Consider the following 22511-nt stretch of genomic DNA (forward strand, 5'->3'; position numbering starts at 1 on the left):
ATACCAAGTGCAAGGGCCATGGCAGGATCAACATGTTGTTGATATGGTTGAAAGAGTATGCAGTTGTAGGAAGTAGGAATTAACAGGACTCCCTTGTAAGCATGTCATTGCAGTCCTAAATGACAAAGCAGATAATGGTGAGGAAGTTGGAGAACTGCACACTTATGCCCACATGGTGCACTGGCTAGAAACATGGAAAGCAGCTTATGTGTACAAGGTAGAGCCTATTAAAGGTCGAGCAATGTGGCCTATAAGTGAATGCCCAATTAATATCACCCCTCCTATACACAAAAATCAGCCTGGAAGGCCAAAGAAAAAGAGGAGGCGCTCTGCTGAGGAGAAAAGCCAGAAGAAGGGAGACAATGTTGCTAGTGGTAGTGGGAGTCAAAGCAATATTGCTAGTAGGAGTGGAAAGCTTACAAGAAAGTTTATCCAAGTAACCTGCAGCAAGTGTAAAATTAAAGGGCACAATGCTAGAACTTGCAAAGGCCAAGGGGGTAAGTGATTGGATTTCAAGGGATTTTGATGTTTGTAGGGGTATAAGTGTCTTTTTGGGATAATGTTATGTTTATGTGTATTGTATGTTTAGTACTTTCTGTGTTTTGGGGTTTAACCATTTTGGATGTTACTTTTGGTACTTGATAGTGTACCCCTATGATGTATGGGAACAATTTACACTGGATTTAATGTAATGATGTCTTGATGTTATTGTAATGTATAATTTTTTGTTGTAGAAGTTGACCAGTATACCCTTTTAAACAAAACATACATTTGTCATTGATAATGTGTAAACTACATACAAAATAAATTGACCAATATGCCCTTTTAATCAAAACATACATTTGTCCATATACAAAATAAATAGACCAATATGCCCTTTTAAACAAAACCACTAGACAAAACTGCACACATGGTCTCGTGGTTTACACAAAATTGTCCAATATAAATTGACCAATATGCCCTTTTAATCAAAACATACATTTGTCCATATACAAAATAAATAGACCAATATGCCCTTTTAAACAAAACCACAAGACAAAAACTGCACACATGGTCCTGTGGTTTACACAAATTTGCCCAATATAAATTGACCAATATGCCCTTTTAAACAAAACATACATTTTTCATTGATAATGTGTAAACCACATACAAAATAAATAGACCAATATGCCCTTTTAATCAAAACATACATTTGTTATTGATAATGTGTAAACCATATACAAAATAAATAGACCAATATACCCTTTTAAACAAAACCACAAGACAAAACTGCACACATGGTCCTGTGGTTTACAAAAAATTGCCCAATATAAATTGACTAATGCCCTTTTAAACAAAACCACAAACAAAATAAATTGGTCAAAATGTACATACCAAATATAATCACCATTGACAAATTCCTGCAAAACATGTCTTACATTGCTTACATTATAACCAAAAAAGACTACCACAAAGTATTGCCCAAAAGATTACATTGCTTAAACAAGATACTACCAAAAACCTTAAAACACTACCCAAACCATTACATTTCAATATACTGCTTAGAAACCAGCCAAACCATTACACTTACAAACCACCCAAACCATTACACTTCAATCTACTTCTTATAAACCAGAACAAACACGAACAACACCCAACTGCATAACAGGTAACACTTGAGTCTTGTGTTTTGTGACTTCACTTTGTTGATTGACCTCAGCAGCCCAGGTATAATAGCTTTTGAACGTTCACAAATTGGACCATCAAACCACCCAATAAATCGACATTTGGATCCCTTCAAAATTTAAGAATCAAAAGAAGATCGTAACATGTAATGGGAGATTTATACTGAAATCCAAAAAAAAAATGCGTACCTCAGTAGGGCATCCCCAGAAGCGTCTATCTGGATTTTTATCAGTCCATGCTGTGCGAACTATGACCATTTTACCACAAAAACAAAGCACCATTTTTTATTTTAATTTCTTGAAGAAATCGATCGGAGAGTTGAAGAAGACCAAAATGAGAACGACGACAAAGAAGATGGATTGGGATTCGTTCTTATTACTCTCCTTTATTAATATAAAATAAAGGGTATAAATAGGGAATGACCAAAATACCCCTAATTTGACTAGTCAAACATAACTTAACAGAGGGAAACAAACGGAAGTTAACCCATTGGACCAAATATGCAAGAAAATGGAAACTTTAAACTTGTGGTGCTAGCCAAAACTTTTTTGAACCAAAGTGACAATTTTTTGTAAACCACAAGGAACATTTGTGCAGTTTTGTCTGTCTAAAGTTTCAAAGATATCCAAAAAAAAACGCAGCTCCCCTGAAATTCGATAAACACCCGACGAATTTTTTTGAAATATAACAAATTGTTTAGTGAAAAGTTTGAAAGGGAAAAACTAATAAATTTTCACTATTGCTTCGTCCCTCATCGTCCCTTCTTCCTCGTCGCTCACCTCTGGTCGTCACCTCCTCACCATCGCTCACGCCTCACCTCCTAGTCGTCACCTCATCAATGACACTCACTTACCGGTAGCTCACGTCGTCTCCTAATGACCATCGAACCCTTTGTGGTTGTTACCTCCAATGTCAGGTAACCATGTCGTACGAAGCTATAGCAGGAGATGGGATACGCCTGTGATGACTTTGGATGAAATCATTGTTTTTTTTATTTTTATTTTGGGTTTAGCTTCGTTTATCTGTTCCCAGTTCGTCCTTATCAGCATATTCTAAGGTATGATTAGATTTGGCCATGTTATTGATTAATTTATTAGGCCGATTAGGTGTAAATGTTGATATAGTTTTGAGAAAATCGAGAATTAGATTAATCAGACGGGGCACTAGATGTAACTTATGAAGAGCTTAAAAATAGAGATGAGTTTTCTGATGCACGTAACCTGTTTGATGAAATGTCTGAGATAAAAAGTTCAAGTTAAAGTTAATATTTTAATCAATATGTGGGGTGAAGATGATGAATCAGTTAAAATAGATAAAATGGTACTCAAGTCGATTTTGATTTTGGGTAGAACATAAAAAGATTTTATATTAGGAAATCACAATTTTTTTCCTTTCTTTGGTCCTTCAACTGTGATCACAAGAAATTGGAATGATCAATTTCTGTTCCACAGGAACGATCCCAAGCAAGTTATCAGTATAGTTCATCTAAAACCCATATAGGTTCTTGTAACTCTTTTTAGTGCTGAATGTGTATTAATTTCTTGCCACCTTATTTAACTTTTGAAACCACCCTGATGCTAGTGTTCCTTGACCATCTATTACAGTTGCATGAGTCTCGTTTTTATGTAATTTAAATTTCATGTTTTTTGCAGGTTGGTAATGATTTTTTGAATTCAGAAGGACAAAATTTAAGATTAAGGGAGGATCATAAGGTATATTATATATATCATTATTCAAGATGACATGTTAGTTTTGTCCTATTTTATTCATAATTCTATATAAAATGCCTTTTCGTCTTCAATATTATATGTTTTAATTCTATCAAAATCTTGCAAATTCTAAATTAAGGTACACAATAATTGTTGGTTGTTGGGAACCTATGTTATCTCCTGCCATGCCTTTTCCCTCATTACAACAGGAAAGGGTTTGTCTATTCTATGTTTTACTCATATATTTAATCATTTATAGGTTATATTATAAGAGTTTTACCCATAGTTAGTTAACATTTTTGTTATGTGATATATTTGTTTAGTGAATGTAACTGATCTTCTTGTGATCTTTGGTACCACAGAGCAAATGTACGTAGGTTCTATTCCACAAATTTTAATTTGCTCAGCACCAGAAGTCGCACAATATTTACATTGGTAACTTTGTGAATTGGCTAAACTAATTCATTTTTAGGTTAATTTTTTAAACATTTTATTACTTCATCACCTTCCAATCAAACAATGATTTTCATATATCATTAAAAAATGAAACAAAAAAAAAATGGTAGATAATCGTGGAGCCTGAACAACTAGTACTCGATCTAATAGAAGCTGATGCAGACATACTTAATGTCCATTATGAGCAATCTTCGACCATCCATTTAACATTACACTGTTAATCAAGTGATTTTTCATTTGTAACCAAAACTTGAGAACAAATCCCTAAACATTTTTATTTTTATCTATTTTTACAACAACAAAAGGTATTAAAAGCAGCACAAGACCAGTAGCAATTTTTGCATAAAAGGTATTACCCCTATATATTCACTAATTGCCACTTGGTATCTATATTATATAAATTTAATTGTTGCTGTATTTTGAATATGCAAATAACTTTTCACAGGAATGTAGAAATTTTAGATTTTTAGACAACGGGGAGGATTTTATACCAAGTCCCACATTGATCATGATGTTGTGGGATGCTTGTAAAAAAGGAGATGATACTGGCAACATAAGGTCCGTAAATTGTTATGAAATTGTGATGTAATTATTCATTGCTTCTTGATTGTTGTAAGCATAAACATAGTAGAGAATGAAACATAAGTAGCAATTTATGATTTTTTTGAATACTTGATTATTATTAAATTCAAAAGACAATTCATTGCGTGTAACTTTTATTTTATTTTATACAATAACAATTTATTTTGTATACATGATCTAGTTTTTGAATATAATTTTCTTGTGGTGAAAAAATGTATCATTCAAAGCATGAAAATAGTATTTATATTAGCAATTATATTAGTGGCACAAAAAATGCCAATAAAACCCAATAGTGTTTTAGTGGCATAATAAAAAGTGTCAGTAATAAAACTCCATAAATCTACAGCGACACAACCAAAAAGTGTCACTAAAGGCTTTTAGTGGGAGCGCTTCTAGTGACACTTTTGTTTTGTGTCGCTGATTGCCAAAGCTGCTTTTAGTAACACTTTTTTGGTTTTCAGTGGCAATTTTTCTATGTCACTAAATGCCATTTTATTTGTAGTGCCTAGGTCCCTTATGAAGCTTAGATTTAGTGTTTTTCGCCTCTTGATACCATGCATGGACGTAAACTTAGCAACTTTATGTGGTATCTCAGCCAAAGGGAACCAAATTTATGGTTTAGAGCCATTAGGCTTGCTTGGAAGTGACTGGATGAGTTAACACTAAGGAAAACTCGACGACTTGTTTATCCAACTCGGCGAGTTGGATCGTGGTCTCCCGACCTTTCTGATTACTGAGTAAACTCGGCGAGTTGAAGAGATGAATCGGCGAGTTGGCAAAGGTTTTTTAGATTTTTCTTATAACTAAAGGAACTTGACGAGTTGATGGATACACTCGACGAGTTGGGTCAACATGGACTATTAACCTTGACTGTTGACCGTGACTTTGATCATGGTTGATCAAGTTTGACTTATAGGGGCATTTTAGGTATTTTGGGATTTTGATAGTTTGATCACTTGGTGAATGTAGGCATTGAGTAGAGAGTTGATATTTGGAGTTAGGCCTTAGCAAGTTCTGTTCGGCTTTTAAGGTGAGTTACCTCCCAGTAGAAGTGGGTCTAAGGCACCAATGTCGGTCCGCTAATAGTTGTTTATAGTAGATACTTGTCTTTGTGATAATTGTCTGGTATGCCACTATCTGTTATGCTTTATGTGCTAGTATGCTATGTTATTAAGTGATAGTGGTAGGAGGGGTGAATTAGACCCCGTAACCGGTTGAGATAAACCGGAGGGTAGGTCGGGCATCCAGATATGCCTGGCAATATGGGTATGATATTTTATTATGTGGTAGTGGTAAGGGTGAAATAGACCCCGTAACCGGTTGAGATAAACCGAACGGTAGGCTGAGCATTCAGATATGCCTGGCAGGGTAGGTCGGACACCTAGATATGTCTGATAGGAGTAGGTCGGGCACCCCGGTATGTCTGACATAGGAAAGTTGAGCATCGAGGTATGCTCAGCAGGGTAGGTCGGACACCCAGATATGTCTGACAATATGTTTATTGTATGATATATGATATGATGAGGGAACTTACTAAGCTTCATGCTTACGAGTTTTTAATTTTGGTTTCAGGTTCATCTTCTTCGAAGGGAAGGGAGTCGACATGATGGCAACGCATCACACCGTTTTCCGCACGTGAGATCTTTAGGAGCTATACTCTGATACTGTTTTCTTATGACATGTTTTGATTATTGACATTGATTTGATATGAGATGACATTATTGATGTTTTTAGAATATTAATTTTATTATTACTTAAATTAAAATAAAAAATTTTGATCATGAATTTTGAGAAAATTACACATTTTTTCTATGTATTTGTACTTTTTTTTTTCTTTTTGACGGAAGTTTTTTACAAGCCCAGTTTCATCACCCTATGGTAGAGTTGCCGACTATCCTATGGTAGGAGTGTTGATGTTGACCTATAATTACTTTTTTATTCTCTATAAAACAAAGAAACATATTGTTACAACAATAATCTATCTTCAATTAAAATGATTTAAGATGTATACAATAAAAATACAAGTTAAACGTGTTTCCACTTTCCGGTACCAACCTAACTGAATGTCCCGTTCCATTTTGTTTAACCAGTTCGACTTAAACGATAGCCCAAATCAACCTGTGAATGTGACACATGATATCAAAAAAGACACGAGACTGTTTTATTTCGATATATCATCCATAAATACATGGAATAAAATTTTGCATGTTACATATATCACCATCTTACCTTGAAAACCTTACATTCATGTATTTAGATTCTTGCTTTTGGTTGGGTAAACATGCCTCGGAATCATCAACATACAAACTGAGTGAGGATTAAAACAGGTAAATATAACAAGGTGGAATGAAGAACACCACCACCTCATGCAAAAGTTAAACTACGTCGTTGGATAACATGATGATTTGAATAATTTGATCATAGTCGATGAGTGAGGTAAGGATAAGTTGCGCCGGGACCGGCGACAGGCCCAAAAAATAGCGTCGTGAACCACCCAGCCTGAAGCTGTTCTTCCCGTTCCAACATGATTCGTTTCTCTTCTTCCACGATCTTATCGTACAACTTCTTGCTCATATACACCATCACCGCTTCCACACCTTCCGCCACCACCTCCGGAGGAGGATCCATCAACGGATTATGGTCAACTACGAGTCTGTTTAGATTCACGAGACGAGCGAATGTGATTGGAAGTTCGCTGATTTGGTTGTTGCAGACGTCCAGTTCCCTAAGGCTGGTTAGATTTCCGATTGAATCCGGGAGGTATGTAAGGTCGTTGAAGTTGCTACCGATGTTAATGATCTCCAGTTTTGTTAACTTTCCGATGGATGATGGGAGACCTCTGAGTTCGTTGAAGTGTACATCTAGAATCTGAAGAGATGCCATTTCGCCGATGGAGGTAGGAAGGGTGCGCAACTTGTTCAAAGGCATCATAAGCTTTCTTAGATTCACCAGTTCATACCCGATGTTGGCGGGGAGATACGAGATCTTGTTGAAACTTGCATCGAATTCTACCAATGATCTGAATTCAATTAATCAACAACATTAATTAATTTGTGAGTTTAGAATGATGCAGAGGGACGGAAGAAGAGATTAAATTTGGTTATTTACCTGCATTTACAAAGTCCATCGGGCAACGAAGTGAGCTTGTTCCTCGATACATTTAGGATCTGCAACTTCTTTAGCGATCTGATGGCATCTGGTAGTGATTCAAATAGATTAGCAGAAACATCAAGTTCCTCGAGATTCGTGAGTCCTGCAACTGAATCTGGAATGGCCTGTTTCAATACAAAAATGTTTAATTAAAGCAGAATCGAGAAAGCTGAAAGAGATCTGTGATTTGATTCCTTTAGATCGATCTGAAGATGATTGGAAGAAGAAATAATAGAATGTTAGAAGACGAACCATAAGTTTATTGGAGGATAGGTTAAGGGAAACCAATGTACGAAGCTTCCCGAAGGCTTCAGGGATGAAAGGCAACCGGCGACGAGATAAATCAATCCGTTCGACACCGTTAACCAACGCATCCTGAAGAATGTCAGCCATCTCCTCCTTAACCTCCTCGGCGATGGTCGGAAGCATGGAAGAAGCCCTCCGGTCAAGGACGTTTAACTTTCCTGCCGCCTTAGCCGTCTCATAAAGCTTCTGAAGCCTCCTCTCGGCTACAATCAACAAATTGGCATAGCTGTCATGCATCTCATCCAACGAGATCAGGGCCCTGAACATCTGTTTCTCCCTCTTTACCGCTTTCCTCCTCGATTCCACCTCCTCAACGCCGCCTTCGGCCATCGCGATCTCATCCAACTGCTGAGCGAAGGGCGATTCCATCTCATGAAGCTTCACCCTGGCGGACTCAACAGCCTCAGGGTCGGGACGCTCGCCGAGTGTTTTGAGGACGGATCGAATCTGCGAGACCTCGACGACGACCGAACGGATGGTGGCGAGGATGTCATCGTCCGTAAGACGAGCCACACGTTCGGCGAGTTCGGTGTAGGATTCACGTTCGGAGAGTTCGGAATAGGTTTCCGGTAAATAAGACGCCCGGATTTGTTTTTCATTCTCAAGCTCCTGCAATTGCCGGCGTTTGAAACTAGGAATTTTTGTCATAACATAAGAAAGAATTCGCATCTTCCTTGGGCTTGGATTCGGATCCATGGCGCTAACGCTAAGCTAATTCAAAAGATATATATGATTGAGAGAGATGAATGAACGTGACGCAGGCCTGATCGATCTAGCTTCTATAGTTATTGATTATATGTTGATCGGTGCGTCACGTATGTCTCATCCGAACGGGAGAATTAGAGAAAGAAGGAAGCCAACAAATAATCGAAGGACGATGACAACGGCATTATGGCCATGATTGCATCAATTTGAAGATAACTTTTTGCAACCATGGCTTCCATATTTTCAGGTCATCTTTTCGAACAATTTCATTCATTCATTCATTCTATGGTAGCAATAGAATTTACATTTTTTTTGAAAAAGGAAAAAAAAAAATTGGAATAATTCTTACACTAATTTTAATTAAGTTAAATTAAAATTAACCTGCTGAAATATACATTTCTTAAAATAATAACGAAATGTAATGAAAGCATGCATGCGTATATATAATTTGCGTATCACAATGCAAAATAATAGATTTGTATTGGTTGGTATAGATGTCCGTTTGATCATAGATAACGGCTTGTATATATGATCGTAATTGCAACGACATTTTAAATGATCCTTCATCTTTTCGTTGAAATTTTAGGATATAATATCAATAATTTATAGGATAAGGGTGCAACACCCACTTTGGGATAATTCTTTTATTTTATTAAACTAATTACGATTTAGTTACAAACGAATTTGAAATTTGAAACTAGATGCCTTATGATTTATAAGAAGTGGGTAAGAGAATGTGCTAAGATTAATTTGTGACTTTCACTTAACAACGTTATCATTATGTTGGGCTATACTTGCCACATAATTTCAAATTTGGTTTCAATCGTGGGTTAGGAGATTTATTATGTTAAGAATTGATATGTTAAGAAAACCATTGCTCGAGTATCGACACTACAAGATTAAAGACTTTTGGTGGCCATGCCTTTAGCAATAATATCTAACTTTCACGTTAGATGTCGCCGCTAAATGTGGCAGTCGCTAAAGATTCACGTCAAAGGCATTGTTTAACCCTTATCTGTCGATCCGGGACTAATACAACTTCTCACTTTTTTTTTTCTCTTCTCTCGAGCGACCATCTACTGAGTTGAGTGTTTGCTTTTGTGTATTAAGAATTGTTGACCTTTAAGCTTGGGTTGTCACCATCGCCACCACTGTTGTCGGATTTTCTGCCACCACGGCACCTCCACAACACCACCACTCTGATTTCGTTTCACCACAAGTTCTATTCCATTTTATGAAGTATTTTCATCTAGTTCTTCATATTGTATGTATGTAATGTGTATGGTGTATGTATGTGAAATAGTATGTATAAATGTAACGTGTGCGTATGTCTATATATATATATATATATATATATATATATATATATATATATATATATATATGTGTGTGTGTGTGTGTGTGTGTGTTAACCTTGAAAAAAGAAAAAGTGTATGCTATAATAAAATAGTACAATGTTATAATAGAAAATGTCAAAAAAATAGGATGCTATAATGTATATGCAAAATGTGTAGAATTTATGTTTAAGTGTATTTGTATGTATATGTATATATATTGTAACACCCGAACTCCCAGGTAGGGGTGTGCAAAAAAACCGCAAAACCAAAAAACCGAGCCGATCCGATCAATTCGAAACCGAAAAAACCGAAACCGAATTAAACCGAAACCGAAAAAACCGTCTATCTATGGGTCGGTTTCGGTTTGAACATTTAGGTATCCGCGGATACCCGAACCGAACCGTTATATATATATATATATATATATATATATATATATATATATATATATATATATATATATATATATATATATATATATTATTAATATAGAAATATTAATAATACAGAGAGTGAACCATCCCTAAGCAATAAATCAATAAATAACAAAGGTAAATATTATTAATATAGAAATAAAACATAATAAAAATATTTCCTGTTTACAGTTTGCACTTCACCGTATGTAATCTTTTTGCATGGCTAGATTAGTTGACAATTTTTTTTATCAAGAAACATGATACGGCCGACCATGGGAAATTTCCAGTTTGCACTTCTATATATTCATCATGTTTCTTGTTATTTTCATTATTATAGTTATTATATAGATTATACTATATATTAAAGTTCTCCATCCTTAGCTACAGTACCTGACCAGGGTACTGTAGCTTGGGTTACTTACTTCCACCCTGGTTAGTATTCGACCCTTGTATGTTAAAGGTATCCCGATCCTTCCACCGTCTTCCTTTTATCTCCCATCGCTTCTTCATCTCCATCCTTCCACAAGGTTTCTCTTAGCAGATTCTCTATTCCCACATCGACGAGGAGCACGAACGCAACAGATCAGGGAGGTGGGGAGGATGGTTCGATGGTGCCAAATTTGTTGAGTAGCTCTGGAAAGCTCCTCCACCGTCATCATCTACTGGCCTTCGTACTGTTATTTCCGTTTTCCCTTTAATTGATCTTCTTGCCCTAAGTAAACCCTCACCATCTTCATTGGTGGTTGTCGCTTACAGTGATGGTTAACCGACATCTGTATCCTCCACCAGTTTTTGTCTTCCCGATTATTCCACTCTTTTTCTACTTCATCTCCCTTCACTCTTACTGATCCAGACAAACCTACAATTGGTGTCTCACACCCTTTTTTTTCCAATCGGAGCTATTCGTGAGAAAAATCCAAGCTGAAGGTAAACCGAAATTGTCCCGACGATTACACCTTCATCGACTTCGTTGCTATCGACGCCTCACTCATTCTACATCTACAGGTGATATCTCTCTGCATTCCTGCTCTCTCCCACGTAATCTACTTCTTTCCTTCTTACTTTGATTTTCATATTTCTGCTGCTGTCGGTGGTGTTGGCTACCACCGTCGACTACTTCTCTCTCTCATACCACAACAACACACAGAGACCATAAATCGAACCTACAGGGGTTTTTCTATTCGATTAGGGTTCATTCGGAATAAGAAAGAGGAATCGAGACATTGAGGGTGAGGCGTTCATTGTTTTCTTCCTTTGCTTCGCAACACCCATACGATCTTGGTGCTGATAACCGTTGAAGCCATCACCACTGTTTGCTCGATAAGATTTCCCATCCCTCCTACAGCATGGATTCATTGAAGCTTAATTTTGATAGGTATGTCTTAAATTTTTGCAAATTCAGTTGTTTGGGCGAGTGATTTCAACCTCAAATCGAAGCTATAAGATTAGGGATTTTTTTTGTTGCAGCTTCATCTAAACTCATAATCCTACCATAAAGGTTTGAGTTTTTTGGAACTGACATTTGTGATTCCTGTCATATGGTTGGTCACAGTAATAATCCTCACACAAAGTTCGATCTGTTGTGTGTGTTTTTAGCACCTCTCTCTCGCAAAGGTACTTCTTTCTGTCCCTGTTAAAATCAGTGCACTTCACATTTTTTTTTAATTAGTTAGGGATTTGGTTGTCATTTACATTAAGCAGGATAGACAAAAATTTGATCCTAATATTCAGATGTAGACACCTCACGCCTTCTTCAAAGCCGATATATGGTCAAGTAAGTATTTCTTGAAATAAATTTATGTTTAATTTAATTTACTATATCATTTTCTTAATTTCAATATTTTTTCTTTTTTCCATCAAAGATAGCTATGTTTTGGTGAAGTTCATTAAGCTAATTAAGCAAGCTGGAGTCTATGCTTATCTGAGAATTGGTTTGTCATTCTAAAACTTCAACTATGATTCTAATGCAACCAAAGGTCGCTATTTGTTACATTCTTTGACTCTGTCTTCCCTACCACCGCCATTGATTGGTCGACGTTTGGGAGCAACACAAGTGATGAACTGAACCTTTATGTTGTAGGTGTTTCCTTCTACCCATCATGCTTTATGTTGTTCTTCCTTCACTAATTTCTATTTACCTGATATTGAGCGACTTTTGAAAGACTCATCACAGCTTCAGGTTTAATATTATCCACTCTCAGTTCCTCTTCTGCTGTTGGTGGCCCCATTTCCATTACTCCTGAGCTGGGTTTTGCCATGTAACACTGTACCGTCCTGTACCCACCAACCGTTTGATGAAATTCATGTTATTGTACGTCTTCCCTTTTCACCTTATCTTAGTTTTGTTATAACGAGTCTTCAATTAAATCTTTGTTAGATTTATACTAAAGAGTGTTATAGCCAATGCCCAATTTATACTAAAGAGTGTTATAGCCAATGAATGCTTAAAACAAAATTCATTATTTATACTAAAGAGTGTTATAGCCAATGCCCAATTTGAATCAGACATCAAGTGGTGAAGGAAATTGAGGAGTTTTGCAGCCATTTAGTATTTTGTTTCGTTCCCTCCATGACATAGATACATATACGATTGGTTCCCTCATGGGAATAGTGATGGTCTTTTAGGCATTTTCAGAGTTGTGACACAGTGTTTACCTGGACCTATAAGTATGTTTTTGCTTTCTACTCTTATTGTTAAAAGTTGCACATAACTTGATCTAAATAAAGTGTTGTATGGATAAATAGTATTTGAAATGGAAAGAGGAAAGAAACGAAGTCAAATTTGTAAAAAAGTCAATCTTTTCTTGACTTTCTCAATTCAGTCGTTAGTTCAACATGCTAAATCAAAATTTTATTTTTTCAAATAGTATATTATAATTATATTAGTACAACCTTAATCATTTTTTATTTCTCTTCCTTTCTGATTTTTTTCATACATAAGAACTTAGGCTTCTACTTTTTCAATTCGAAGGGCGTATATGTCTACATATTTTACAATTTTCTCATTGTATCCGAAATATAAGATTTGATGAGCAAAAACACTAGATAATGATTAACCTTTTGGTAATTAATCCAATCTTTATCGTTTTCTTATTAATTTGGAGGTTGAAATTTGAAGAATTACATGGTCTACAGGCATTTGCAAATGCCTGTTACTTTTTTATTCTTTTTTGTTTTTTACTTTAGGGATCTGTATTATAATTAAATAAAAATACCCTTTTTATTACCAACAAATGGAAATGAAGTCATTTTATATCACTTATGGAAATGAAGTTGTATGTAGGTGTAATGCAGTAAGGAGGATAAAATTGGCATTGCTAAGGTGTCTTCAATTACCGGTGGAATGGACTTTCACTTTGTCACCTTTGGAGGATTCAAGGTGCAAGAGTTATATATAGGGGTAAGATGGTCATTTTAAGTGGATTTAATATTTTTTTGTTAATGGTGGCAGTGAGATGGACCTAAAACATTAAAAAAGTTAAAATGATGACCAAATTTGCAAAAAAGTTTTTAATAGACTTAATTCAAAAATACATGACATGGACATAAACTGTAACTTATTTATTTATTTATTTTAATTTTTTTCTCATTAAGCATCATTGTACTTTGAAAGCATGTTTCTACATTTAAACACAGGGATCAAATTTGTGTTCTACTTGTATTATTATTTTTTTTATTAATACCAATTGGTTTTTAACTTATGCAACTTCTGTAGAGGGATTTTGAAGTTATTGGCAAGGAAAATGTTATACTATTGTAGGGACTGAAGAGGAAATGTTGAAATGGTACAAAATAATGAAACTAAAATTTTAAAAAAGTGTTTTTAGAACTCATAGAGTACTTTGAAAAGGTAATCCCATTAAACCATTGTACTTTATTAGTAATTATAGCATTGTACTTTGAAAATATACTTCAATCATGGTTTTAAGGCCACACACTTCGCCACACACAACCACTTACGCACAACCACACACATCACACAACGTGTGTGCTGTTTTATGTATATGGTTGTGTGTGTATGATTGAAGAAAATGCCTTGAATATTTTTTTTGTCTATTTCTACTTATTTTAAACAAGCATCTACGAAGACGCGGAAGATTTGTGTAAGGCGTCTATTGGTTAAAAAAATTATTGTAGATAACTCCACCCTATTTTAATATATATATATATATATATATATATATATATATATATATATATATATATATATATATATATATATATATAATGTTTTTTCTTGAAAATATTTCTCTTTTAATCACAAATGATATGCATGTGTTGTGTTACCAAAAAACAAGATTAATATTTCTCGAGGTTAAATGCAGGGTGAAGGAAATTCCAACATACAAAAAAACTCAAAGCTCCTAGGGCCAAATGGTCAATCACTGGAAAAACCTCAAAACCCGAGTGATATTTTGATGAACCAATTAGAGGTTCTTTTATTGGGAATTCATGTTAAGGTGAATGATATGTCACCACAGATCCATATATTGTTTTTATCATTATGTGTTTCAACTCAATGCTTATTGCCTCCCCTATTGGTTTACTTATTTTGAATGTATCACCCCTTTATTTGTACAATAACAAACATTTATATTTTGATGATTATGTTGAATTTTATGTGAAATTTGTTGTTTTTTGCTGGTTGCAATGATGGATCAGTAGACATTTAGTTGTTTTTCTTTTGCTTATATTAGTTTGGATATCGGTAGAAGAATAACATGTGTTTCATGGTTTTAATGTTTGGCCCCCAAGTGACTTAACAAACAATCAATTACGACGATGCACTAAATGCCAAATATAAACATGTTTTGCAATTTTCCCCGACCCGTAGCGAAGCGAGGGCATTCCTTCTAGTTATAATTAATGTTATTTGAACGTCATCATCATTTTTGAATCACTTGCTTACTTATTTTCATAAAGAAATTATCGAAATAAAGTTTGTAGTTAGGATTAAATTTGACGTGCATATTTAGCGGGTATCCGTGAACCGAACCGTGGTTACCCGTCTTCACACTGTTCGGTTCGGTTTGGTTTTTTTGCCAATTCGGTTCGGTTTCGGGTAGTGCACATGAGGTACCCGACACCCCTACTCCCAGGTATGTTATTTACTTATTTATTTTTGAGATCTATTGAGTAACTTGACGAGTTGGTGCCTCAACTCGTCGAGTAGAGACAGATTGACCACGTCAGTCTAAAAACCGACTCAACGAGTCAGAGAGCTGACTCGCCGAGTAGGCGCTGTGAGATGAAACCCTAAATCCCCAGGTTTGGGGCCTATTTAAGGTAATTTACGTCCTCATTTCCGCCTCACTAGCTGCCCAACTCCCCTGTGTGAAACCCTAATCGACCATTGTGAGAGAGAGAGAGAGAGAGAGAGAGAGCTAATATTGAGTGTTTTGGTGGATCTTTTGGAAGGAAAGGAGTTAGATACAAGCAAGGAACGAGGAGAGGTTGTGGGATCTAGCATTCTTTCACTTGGAGCTTCCGTGGAAGGTAAAAAGCTTACGTCTTTCTCATCTTATTAGTTGGATCTCTTGAGTATGGAAATTAGGGCTTTTACCACCTTTTGTTGGGACAATGAGTGCATGGAGTCTATTAGGAGGTCTAGACTTCAGATCTGGACATTGTGAGGTCCAAAGAGTCCAAAGGTTCCAGCTTTATTCAACCATACAAAAGTTAATGTGCTTAAACACCCTTGTTAGAGTTGTATTGGCATTTTGGAGCAAACTATGCCATACATGAACGTAAAGACCGAAAATTTATGTGACAATCGAGCCTTGGGAACCTAGATCTAGGGTTTGGAGTGGTAGATCTGCCTTAAAACGTTTGAATGGGAAACTGACTTAAGCGAATCACCGAGTTAATGAGCTGACTCAACGAGTCGGCTAGGGTTTTCCCCGATGAGTCTAGACATGGGTAACTTGGCGAGTTGATGAGACAACTCAACGAGTTAAATTGGATGTTCACGATATTTCAGAAGAAACAAGGGGACTCGACGAGTCACAAAGATGCACTCGGCGAGTTAGGTCAACATGGACTGTTGACTTGAGTATTGACTTCTGTTAACTTTAGGGTTTGGTCAATACATGGATTATGGGGACAATGGAGGGGTAAAATGGTCTTTTACCCATTTCCAAGAGTTAGAGAGAGAGAGAGAGTAACTTTTGGATTATTCTGAGTTGTGAATAGAGTGTTAATTAGAGATAATTATCATATGTGTTAGGCGGAGGCTAGTTCGTGATTCGTGTACAAGGTTATTACGTGCTTGCTTACGAGGTGACTCTTCTCACTATACTTTACCTAGAGTGGTAATCTTCATGTGACCAGAGGGTCCTATGTGCTTACTTAAGTTGTGTGATATTATGCATTTTATCTATGTGATATATATGATATATTATGTGTTTACTGAGATAGGACAGGAGGGGCCAAATCGAGTAGTGGGACCGGAGGGTCCAAACCGAGCTGTGAGACCGGAGGGTCCTCACTGAGACACATGACAGGAGGGTCCACACTAAGATGCATGAGACCGGAGGGTCCATGCCGAGTTATAGACATGAGAGGCTTATTATCTGTGTATGTGGTATTTTGGGGAACTCACTAAGCTTTGTGCTTACCGTGTTGTGTGATATATGTTTCAGGTACTTCTCAGGACCGCGGGAAGGCGTCGGCATGATTGTACACACTTGTTTGGGATTATGTTGAGGATTCTAGGATTTGACTTTTGTTTGTGGATTTATGTTGACATTTGAGACACTTATGGTTTTTGTGAAATATAATATATGATTTTTATGTGTTTTAATAATGAAAAATTTGGTTTGAAAATTTACGATGTTACATATATATTGATTGGAACATTACTTAACTTTTAAGAGATTATTTGGAAAGTACAATGGTATAATGGAAAAATGATAAAAGGTAGGATATCATAATGCGTATCCAATATGTATAGGATGTATGTGTAAGCATATTTGTATTTATATGTATGTACGTATCGATTAGAACATCACTTACATTTTAAGAGCTTATTTTGAAAGTACAATGCCTTAATGGAAAAAATGAAAAAAAGGTAGGATGTTATAATGCCAAGTATATTTGTACGTATATGCAATATGTGTAGGATATATGTTTAAGTGTATCTGTATGTATGTATTGACTGGAACATCACTTAATTTTTAATGGCTTGTTTGGAAAGTACAATGCTACAATAAGAAAATGAAAAAAGTAGGATGTTGTTAGGGGCAAGATCCCATAATCATATTTAGGATCCTCAATACTCTAAAGTCTCAGTATCCTTAAACATATTTAAGGATCCTGACTATTATCTATAATATTTCCTAACGCTTATAACGTCTATATTCTTCTTTCTTTTTCTCACATGTGCAGACTTAGTCAACACAAGACTCATTCTCAACGGAGAATCACTCCAACCAAGCTTAAGACTTGGGAATACCAAGTCAAACAATGTGCAAATTCTTGTTCAAGGAGGAACCCGGAAATTTCAGACTTCTTTTTATTCAGCTTAGATTATTAATAACACTTGTAAACTGCACACCACACACACAATTAGCTCTACCATTACACTTGTACTCGTATTATCTTTATCATTTATGTAATTTCATATTAAAATCGATAAAAAAAAACAAGGCAGATGATCATTATCACCTCCTAAGGTTTTATGTAGGAGATCCTATAAAGGCTCAAGAGATTTCCTTATAACTCACTTGTATCACTTTGATCATTACTTTACGTTTGCATTATTCTAACACGACAGCCTCTCATACAATTTGGTTGAATTACATTTGATCAATTTTCGACGAAAACAATTTGGCGCCCACTGTGGGGCTATGGTGTACACAATCGTTAGAGTATCATGTCTACCTAACCAACCTTATCCTTTTTCCTCCACCCCTCTCATTTCCTCTAAAAACTTTCCACCACCTCCAGTCAAAGCTCATAAAAAAGCTTCTGAGGCTTCGAAGAAAAACACCTCCCAGGTCGCTACCCAAGGATTTCAGGATCCTCCTGTACTAATTTCAAATAATGAGCTCTTTGCTATGATGAAGAGATTGGAATGACAAGTCACTAAGCAACAAGAAGACAACAAGAAGGTACTCTAGGAAATGGAGAGAATGAGGGCAGAGATCCACAAACCCTAAGAAGCAGCATCCTCAGTCTTGCAACCCAAGATCTTGAGATTTGACAATACAGGATCCTCAACACCGGCCCCTGCTCCCGCTTGGGGTGCAGCTCCAAAAGAGCAAGTTCATATGATTCAAGATCTCGAGGAAACCTTCATCACTCCCAATAACCAGGATCATGGTAACTCTGTGATTAATAATACTTTTAATACTAACTATATGGACGTTGATGCAGGAATAAGCTCGGTACTGCCAGGGTGGTGCAACCTATACTGGAAGTTTCCCCAACGAGCGACAAGATCTCAAGATTTGCTCCAGTGATCGCTGATATTGAAGTCCCGAAGCGCTTCCAAACTCACAACATGAAGCCTTACGATGAGACTTCGAACGCGAAGAACATGTAGCACACTACAGGGAAAAAATGGAGATCATCTCCATCCTCACACATTTGAAGGAAGCTTGCATATGCAAGGGTTTTGGTTCGATCCTCACAGGATCAGAACATTCAAAAAGATCATTAGTGATCTCTATCGGGTGGTTCAGGATCCTAAGGAATCCCTCAGGGATTTCATGAACAGGTTTGGCAGCGAAGCTTTGAGTATCCCCAACATCGATATCGCAACTTCTGTAGAAGCCTTCAAAATAGGATTAAAGGACTCTCCTTTCGACGAAGACCTTATAATGACTCTATGCAAAAGAATGGATGAAGTAAGGAACATAGCACTAAGGTTCATAAGGCTCAAAGAAAACAAGGAGATCCAAAAAAGAAGCAACCCATATGATAACCCTAATAGGAAGGTCGATTCCTCGGTCCAAAGCTCCTATAAATCCAAACCTTATTCCAAACCTGATCATCATAGGGTCCATGCCCTTGAAGATGAAGGGGATGAAGAAGAATTTCCTAAGATCACTGACTATTTTTTTGTGTGGATATTTCAAGATTAATATTTGCTATGCAAAATCTTGGCAACAAAGCAAGAGGGCCAAGAAAGGGAGAAAAGTCCACCTTCTGGAAAGATAAGTCCAAATGGTGTGCATACCATGAGGAATTCGGTCACATTACAGAATATTGCATATCCCTTCGAAAAGAGATCAATTAACTACTTAGCAATGGATACCTCAATGAGATCCTTGGAAGAAAAAAAGAAAGATCCAAAAAAAAAGATCAGGATCCTCATGAGATCTTATAGGAACCAGGATCCCCTCCTATGGATGCCAAGGTAATCAATGTGATCTCTAGAGGATCTAACATTTGTGGTACCTCTTATTCCACAACAAAAAGACATGTCAAAGTGTCGAAAAAGGACAAAGAAGAAAGGCCTCATAAGAATACATCGATAACAAACGAGAAGGAGATTACCTTCAATGAAATGTAATTCTAAATTAATTCTTGACTAATATTAATTAAATAATATGACTTCTCTTTTAAAATATTATTCCTATAATATATTAATAACTCATAATTAGCCTCTTTTCTCATACTTCATCCAGTCAAGTTGCTATGGTGAAGGCAACCCAAGAGGACCATGCTACTATCGAGTTAAGTACATACCAAAAATAGTTACGGGCTAATCCAACAGTCTAATCCACCCCTCCTACCACTATCACTTAATAACATAGCATACTAGCACATAAAGCATAACAGATAGTAGCATACCAGACAATTATCACAAAGACAATCATCTACTATAAACAACTACTAGTGGGCCGACATTGGTACCTTAGACCCATTTCTACTGCGAGGTAACTCACCTCAAAAACTGAAAAGTGTTGGATTAGTGTCTAAGCCCGTAGCCATATTTGGTAAGTACTTGATTCGATTGTGCATGGTCCTTTTGTGTTGCCTTCATCAAATCAACTTGACTGGAGAAATAATAGAGAAAGAGGTTATTATGATTTATTAATATGTTATAAGAATAATATATTAAAGGAGAAATCATATTTTTTTAATTAATATTGGTCAATAATTAATTAAGTATTAATTTTGTGATCAAGTGTAATTAATTAAACTAGAGGGGCTGAATTGTAATTATGTGATAGTTACAAAGTAAGGTAAGGATTATCCTAGATATGGGTTGGATGAAATCTAAAGGATAAGGATCCTTGAAATCGTCCAAAGATAAGGGCATTCAAGGCTTATCTTATTGTTACTTGGTGGGCAAGCAACTAGATAAGTATAAGGACTGAAACCCTAATCTCCACACCTATATAAACACCCCTTTTCCATAAGAATTCGTCCATGCTTGCTAAAGGGTTCTTAGGGCCAATTTCTACCTCCCTCTTCTATCTATATCTTCTCCAATTACTTGTGGTGTTTGTGAGCCATTAGAGGCACTACACTTGTGGTGCTTGCTTTCAAGACTTAGGTTTTGAAGATTTAAGTTGTTATTACAATATAATAACAAAAGGTATGTAATCTAATCTTCATGGTGAATTTCGATAATGGTAGACCACATTAGGGTTTTATTATGTGTTCATAATGTTGTGTATCTAATAGTGAAAACATAGATCCAACTCTACGGTTGCATGCACACATAGGATTGTTTGTACAAAACCCATTAGTGGTATTAGAGCCATTGGTTAACTTGTTTTCAATTAGTTTATTCAATTGTATGAACTTGACATATTAGGGTTTATAGCCAATAAACCCTAGGAGGCTAGGATTTTCGAGATTAGGGTTTCCAAACCCTAATTTGCAAAGGCTTGAAAAAGATTTTCAAATCCTTTCCTTAAACCTTTAGATTTCGAAATCTAGGGTTTATCATAACCCCTTGATTTTCGAAATTGGCCTCCTTCCCCAAGATAAGATCCTAAATTTTAGGGATTTGGATTATCTCATATCTTGTAATTATCTTTTAATAGTTTAATATGTTAATTAAGGATTTTGGAATCTTCCATCCCTTATTTTCGAAATCTATGAAGATATTTAAGGGATTAAGATATCCTAAATGTATAAATGGTAATTATCCTCACGATTTAGATAATCCCTTATGATTTAATAATTAAAATTAATAGTCTAATTCAAGATAATTATTAAATCAAGAGTTTTAATATCTAAAATTTTAATTTAAATGTCATAAATTCGAGAAAAAAATTTAAGTGAGATTAAAACATAACTGTTTTGAAAAGGTTTCAAAAACCTGCCCTCAAGTTTTGGAATTTAAATTGTTGATTAAAAGTTTAATTTTGAAAGTCTAAATTCTAAAACCCTAATTTTGAAAAAGTTCAAATTAAACCCTTATGGTTTTATTAAATTAATTAAGTGTATAATTAAAAGAGAGTTAATAAATCCAGAATGCCATGGTTAATTAAAAGTGTAATTTAAACCACCTAGTATTTTAAAGGTGTAAAATAGACCCTTATACTATGTATAACATTAAAAGTCTAATATTATATATGTATAACCAAAATGCTAGTCTTACCGTTAGTAGGTCTCATTCACGAAGCCGATCTAAAAGGGGGGTATAAGGTTATGGCCTATAAAATGGCCGTTTAATGGGTATCCACTCTTACCCACCGCTTCCTTGATTGGTGGAGGGTCGTTAGCCGAACAGGTAGGATAGGGCAATCCTCTCTTCATTAATAAGTATAATGAATCTATGTAAAGTAACTAAACGCTTTTGCAAATTCCCAATCCTAGTTACTTTAGGCAAAAGTGAAATTGATGCAATCCCATGAAATTACACTTTGCACCCTTGCTAAGAAGTTAGTGGAGCGTGTGTGGTTAACCGACACACTAATTGGTTCTAAACAAAGGTGGCAAAGGGTGACTTATTGTTTGTCATAGTTCGATGGAGCATGTGTGGTTTACCGGTACATCGAATAGGTGACTGTAACAATAGGGGCACCATGTACATTTGCATGGTTATTCACACCGACTTTGTGATCCTCGGCATCCCAGTCACAAACGAGAAGGGCATATCGAGATTTAAACATGCCATTGAAAAGTTCAATGAATCTCAAAGGAAATCTAGGAATTCTTAATACATTTAAACTTAAGCCTTTATGTTTTTCATGGTGAAGAATTAGTGAATCGTCATTCAC

General features: G+C 35.9%; 1 protein-coding gene and 2 long non-coding RNA genes across 10 annotated transcripts; 2 read left to right on the forward strand and 1 right to left on the reverse strand.

Moving 5' to 3' along the window:
* The first annotated feature begins 2323 nt into the window (after positions 1-2323).
* LOC145038726 (uncharacterized) lies at positions 2324-6193 on the forward strand. 4 transcript variants are annotated; one of them, XR_013679523.1, is made up of 5 exons: positions 2324-2581; positions 3318-3377; positions 4136-4179; positions 4276-4388; positions 5985-6193. It is a non-coding gene; the product is annotated as an uncharacterized LOC145038726 (long non-coding RNA). The 4 variants fall into 4 exon arrangements; XR_013679524.1 differs by lacking the exon at positions 5985-6193 and having other exon boundaries at positions 2324-2722; positions 4276-4499; XR_013679522.1 differs by lacking the exon at positions 5985-6193 and having other exon boundaries at positions 4276-4499.
* A 153-nt stretch (positions 6194-6346) lies between these two features.
* On the reverse strand, positions 6347-8789 carry LOC145042509 (plant intracellular Ras-group-related LRR protein 9-like). Of its 2 annotated transcripts, XR_013680680.1 has the most exons (4): positions 7815-8789; positions 7521-7687; positions 6642-7431; positions 6347-6530 (listed from the first exon to the last, which is right to left on the reverse strand). XR_013680680.1 is itself a non-coding variant. In XM_078990952.1 (3 exons), exons 1-3 carry the CDS (start codon positions 8562-8564, stop codon positions 6831-6833), a joined length of 1518 nt encoding a protein of 505 aa, XP_078847078.1. In that variant the 5' UTR covers positions 8565-8789; the 3' UTR covers positions 6552-6830. The 2 variants fall into 2 exon arrangements, 1 of the variants encoding a protein (XP_078847078.1); XM_078990952.1 differs by lacking the exon at positions 6347-6530 and having other exon boundaries at positions 6552-7431.
* Positions 8790-10831: 2042 nt separating this feature from the next.
* Positions 10832-12635, forward strand: LOC145038727 (uncharacterized). 4 transcript variants are annotated; one of them, XR_013679528.1, is made up of 4 exons: positions 10832-11940; positions 12028-12100; positions 12193-12402; positions 12489-12635. It is a non-coding gene; the product is annotated as an uncharacterized LOC145038727 (long non-coding RNA). The 4 variants fall into 4 exon arrangements; XR_013679529.1 differs by having other exon boundaries at positions 12500-12635; XR_013679527.1 differs by having other exon boundaries at positions 12193-12257; positions 12407-12635.
* Positions 12636-22511: the final 9876 nt, after the last annotated feature.

The sequence above is a fragment of the Lactuca saligna genome, chromosome 4 (assembly GCF_052625555.1).
Source record: "Lactuca saligna cultivar CGN05327 chromosome 4, ASM5262555v1, whole genome shotgun sequence".
In the NCBI taxonomy this organism is placed as follows: domain Eukaryota; kingdom Viridiplantae; phylum Streptophyta; class Magnoliopsida; order Asterales; family Asteraceae; genus Lactuca; species Lactuca saligna.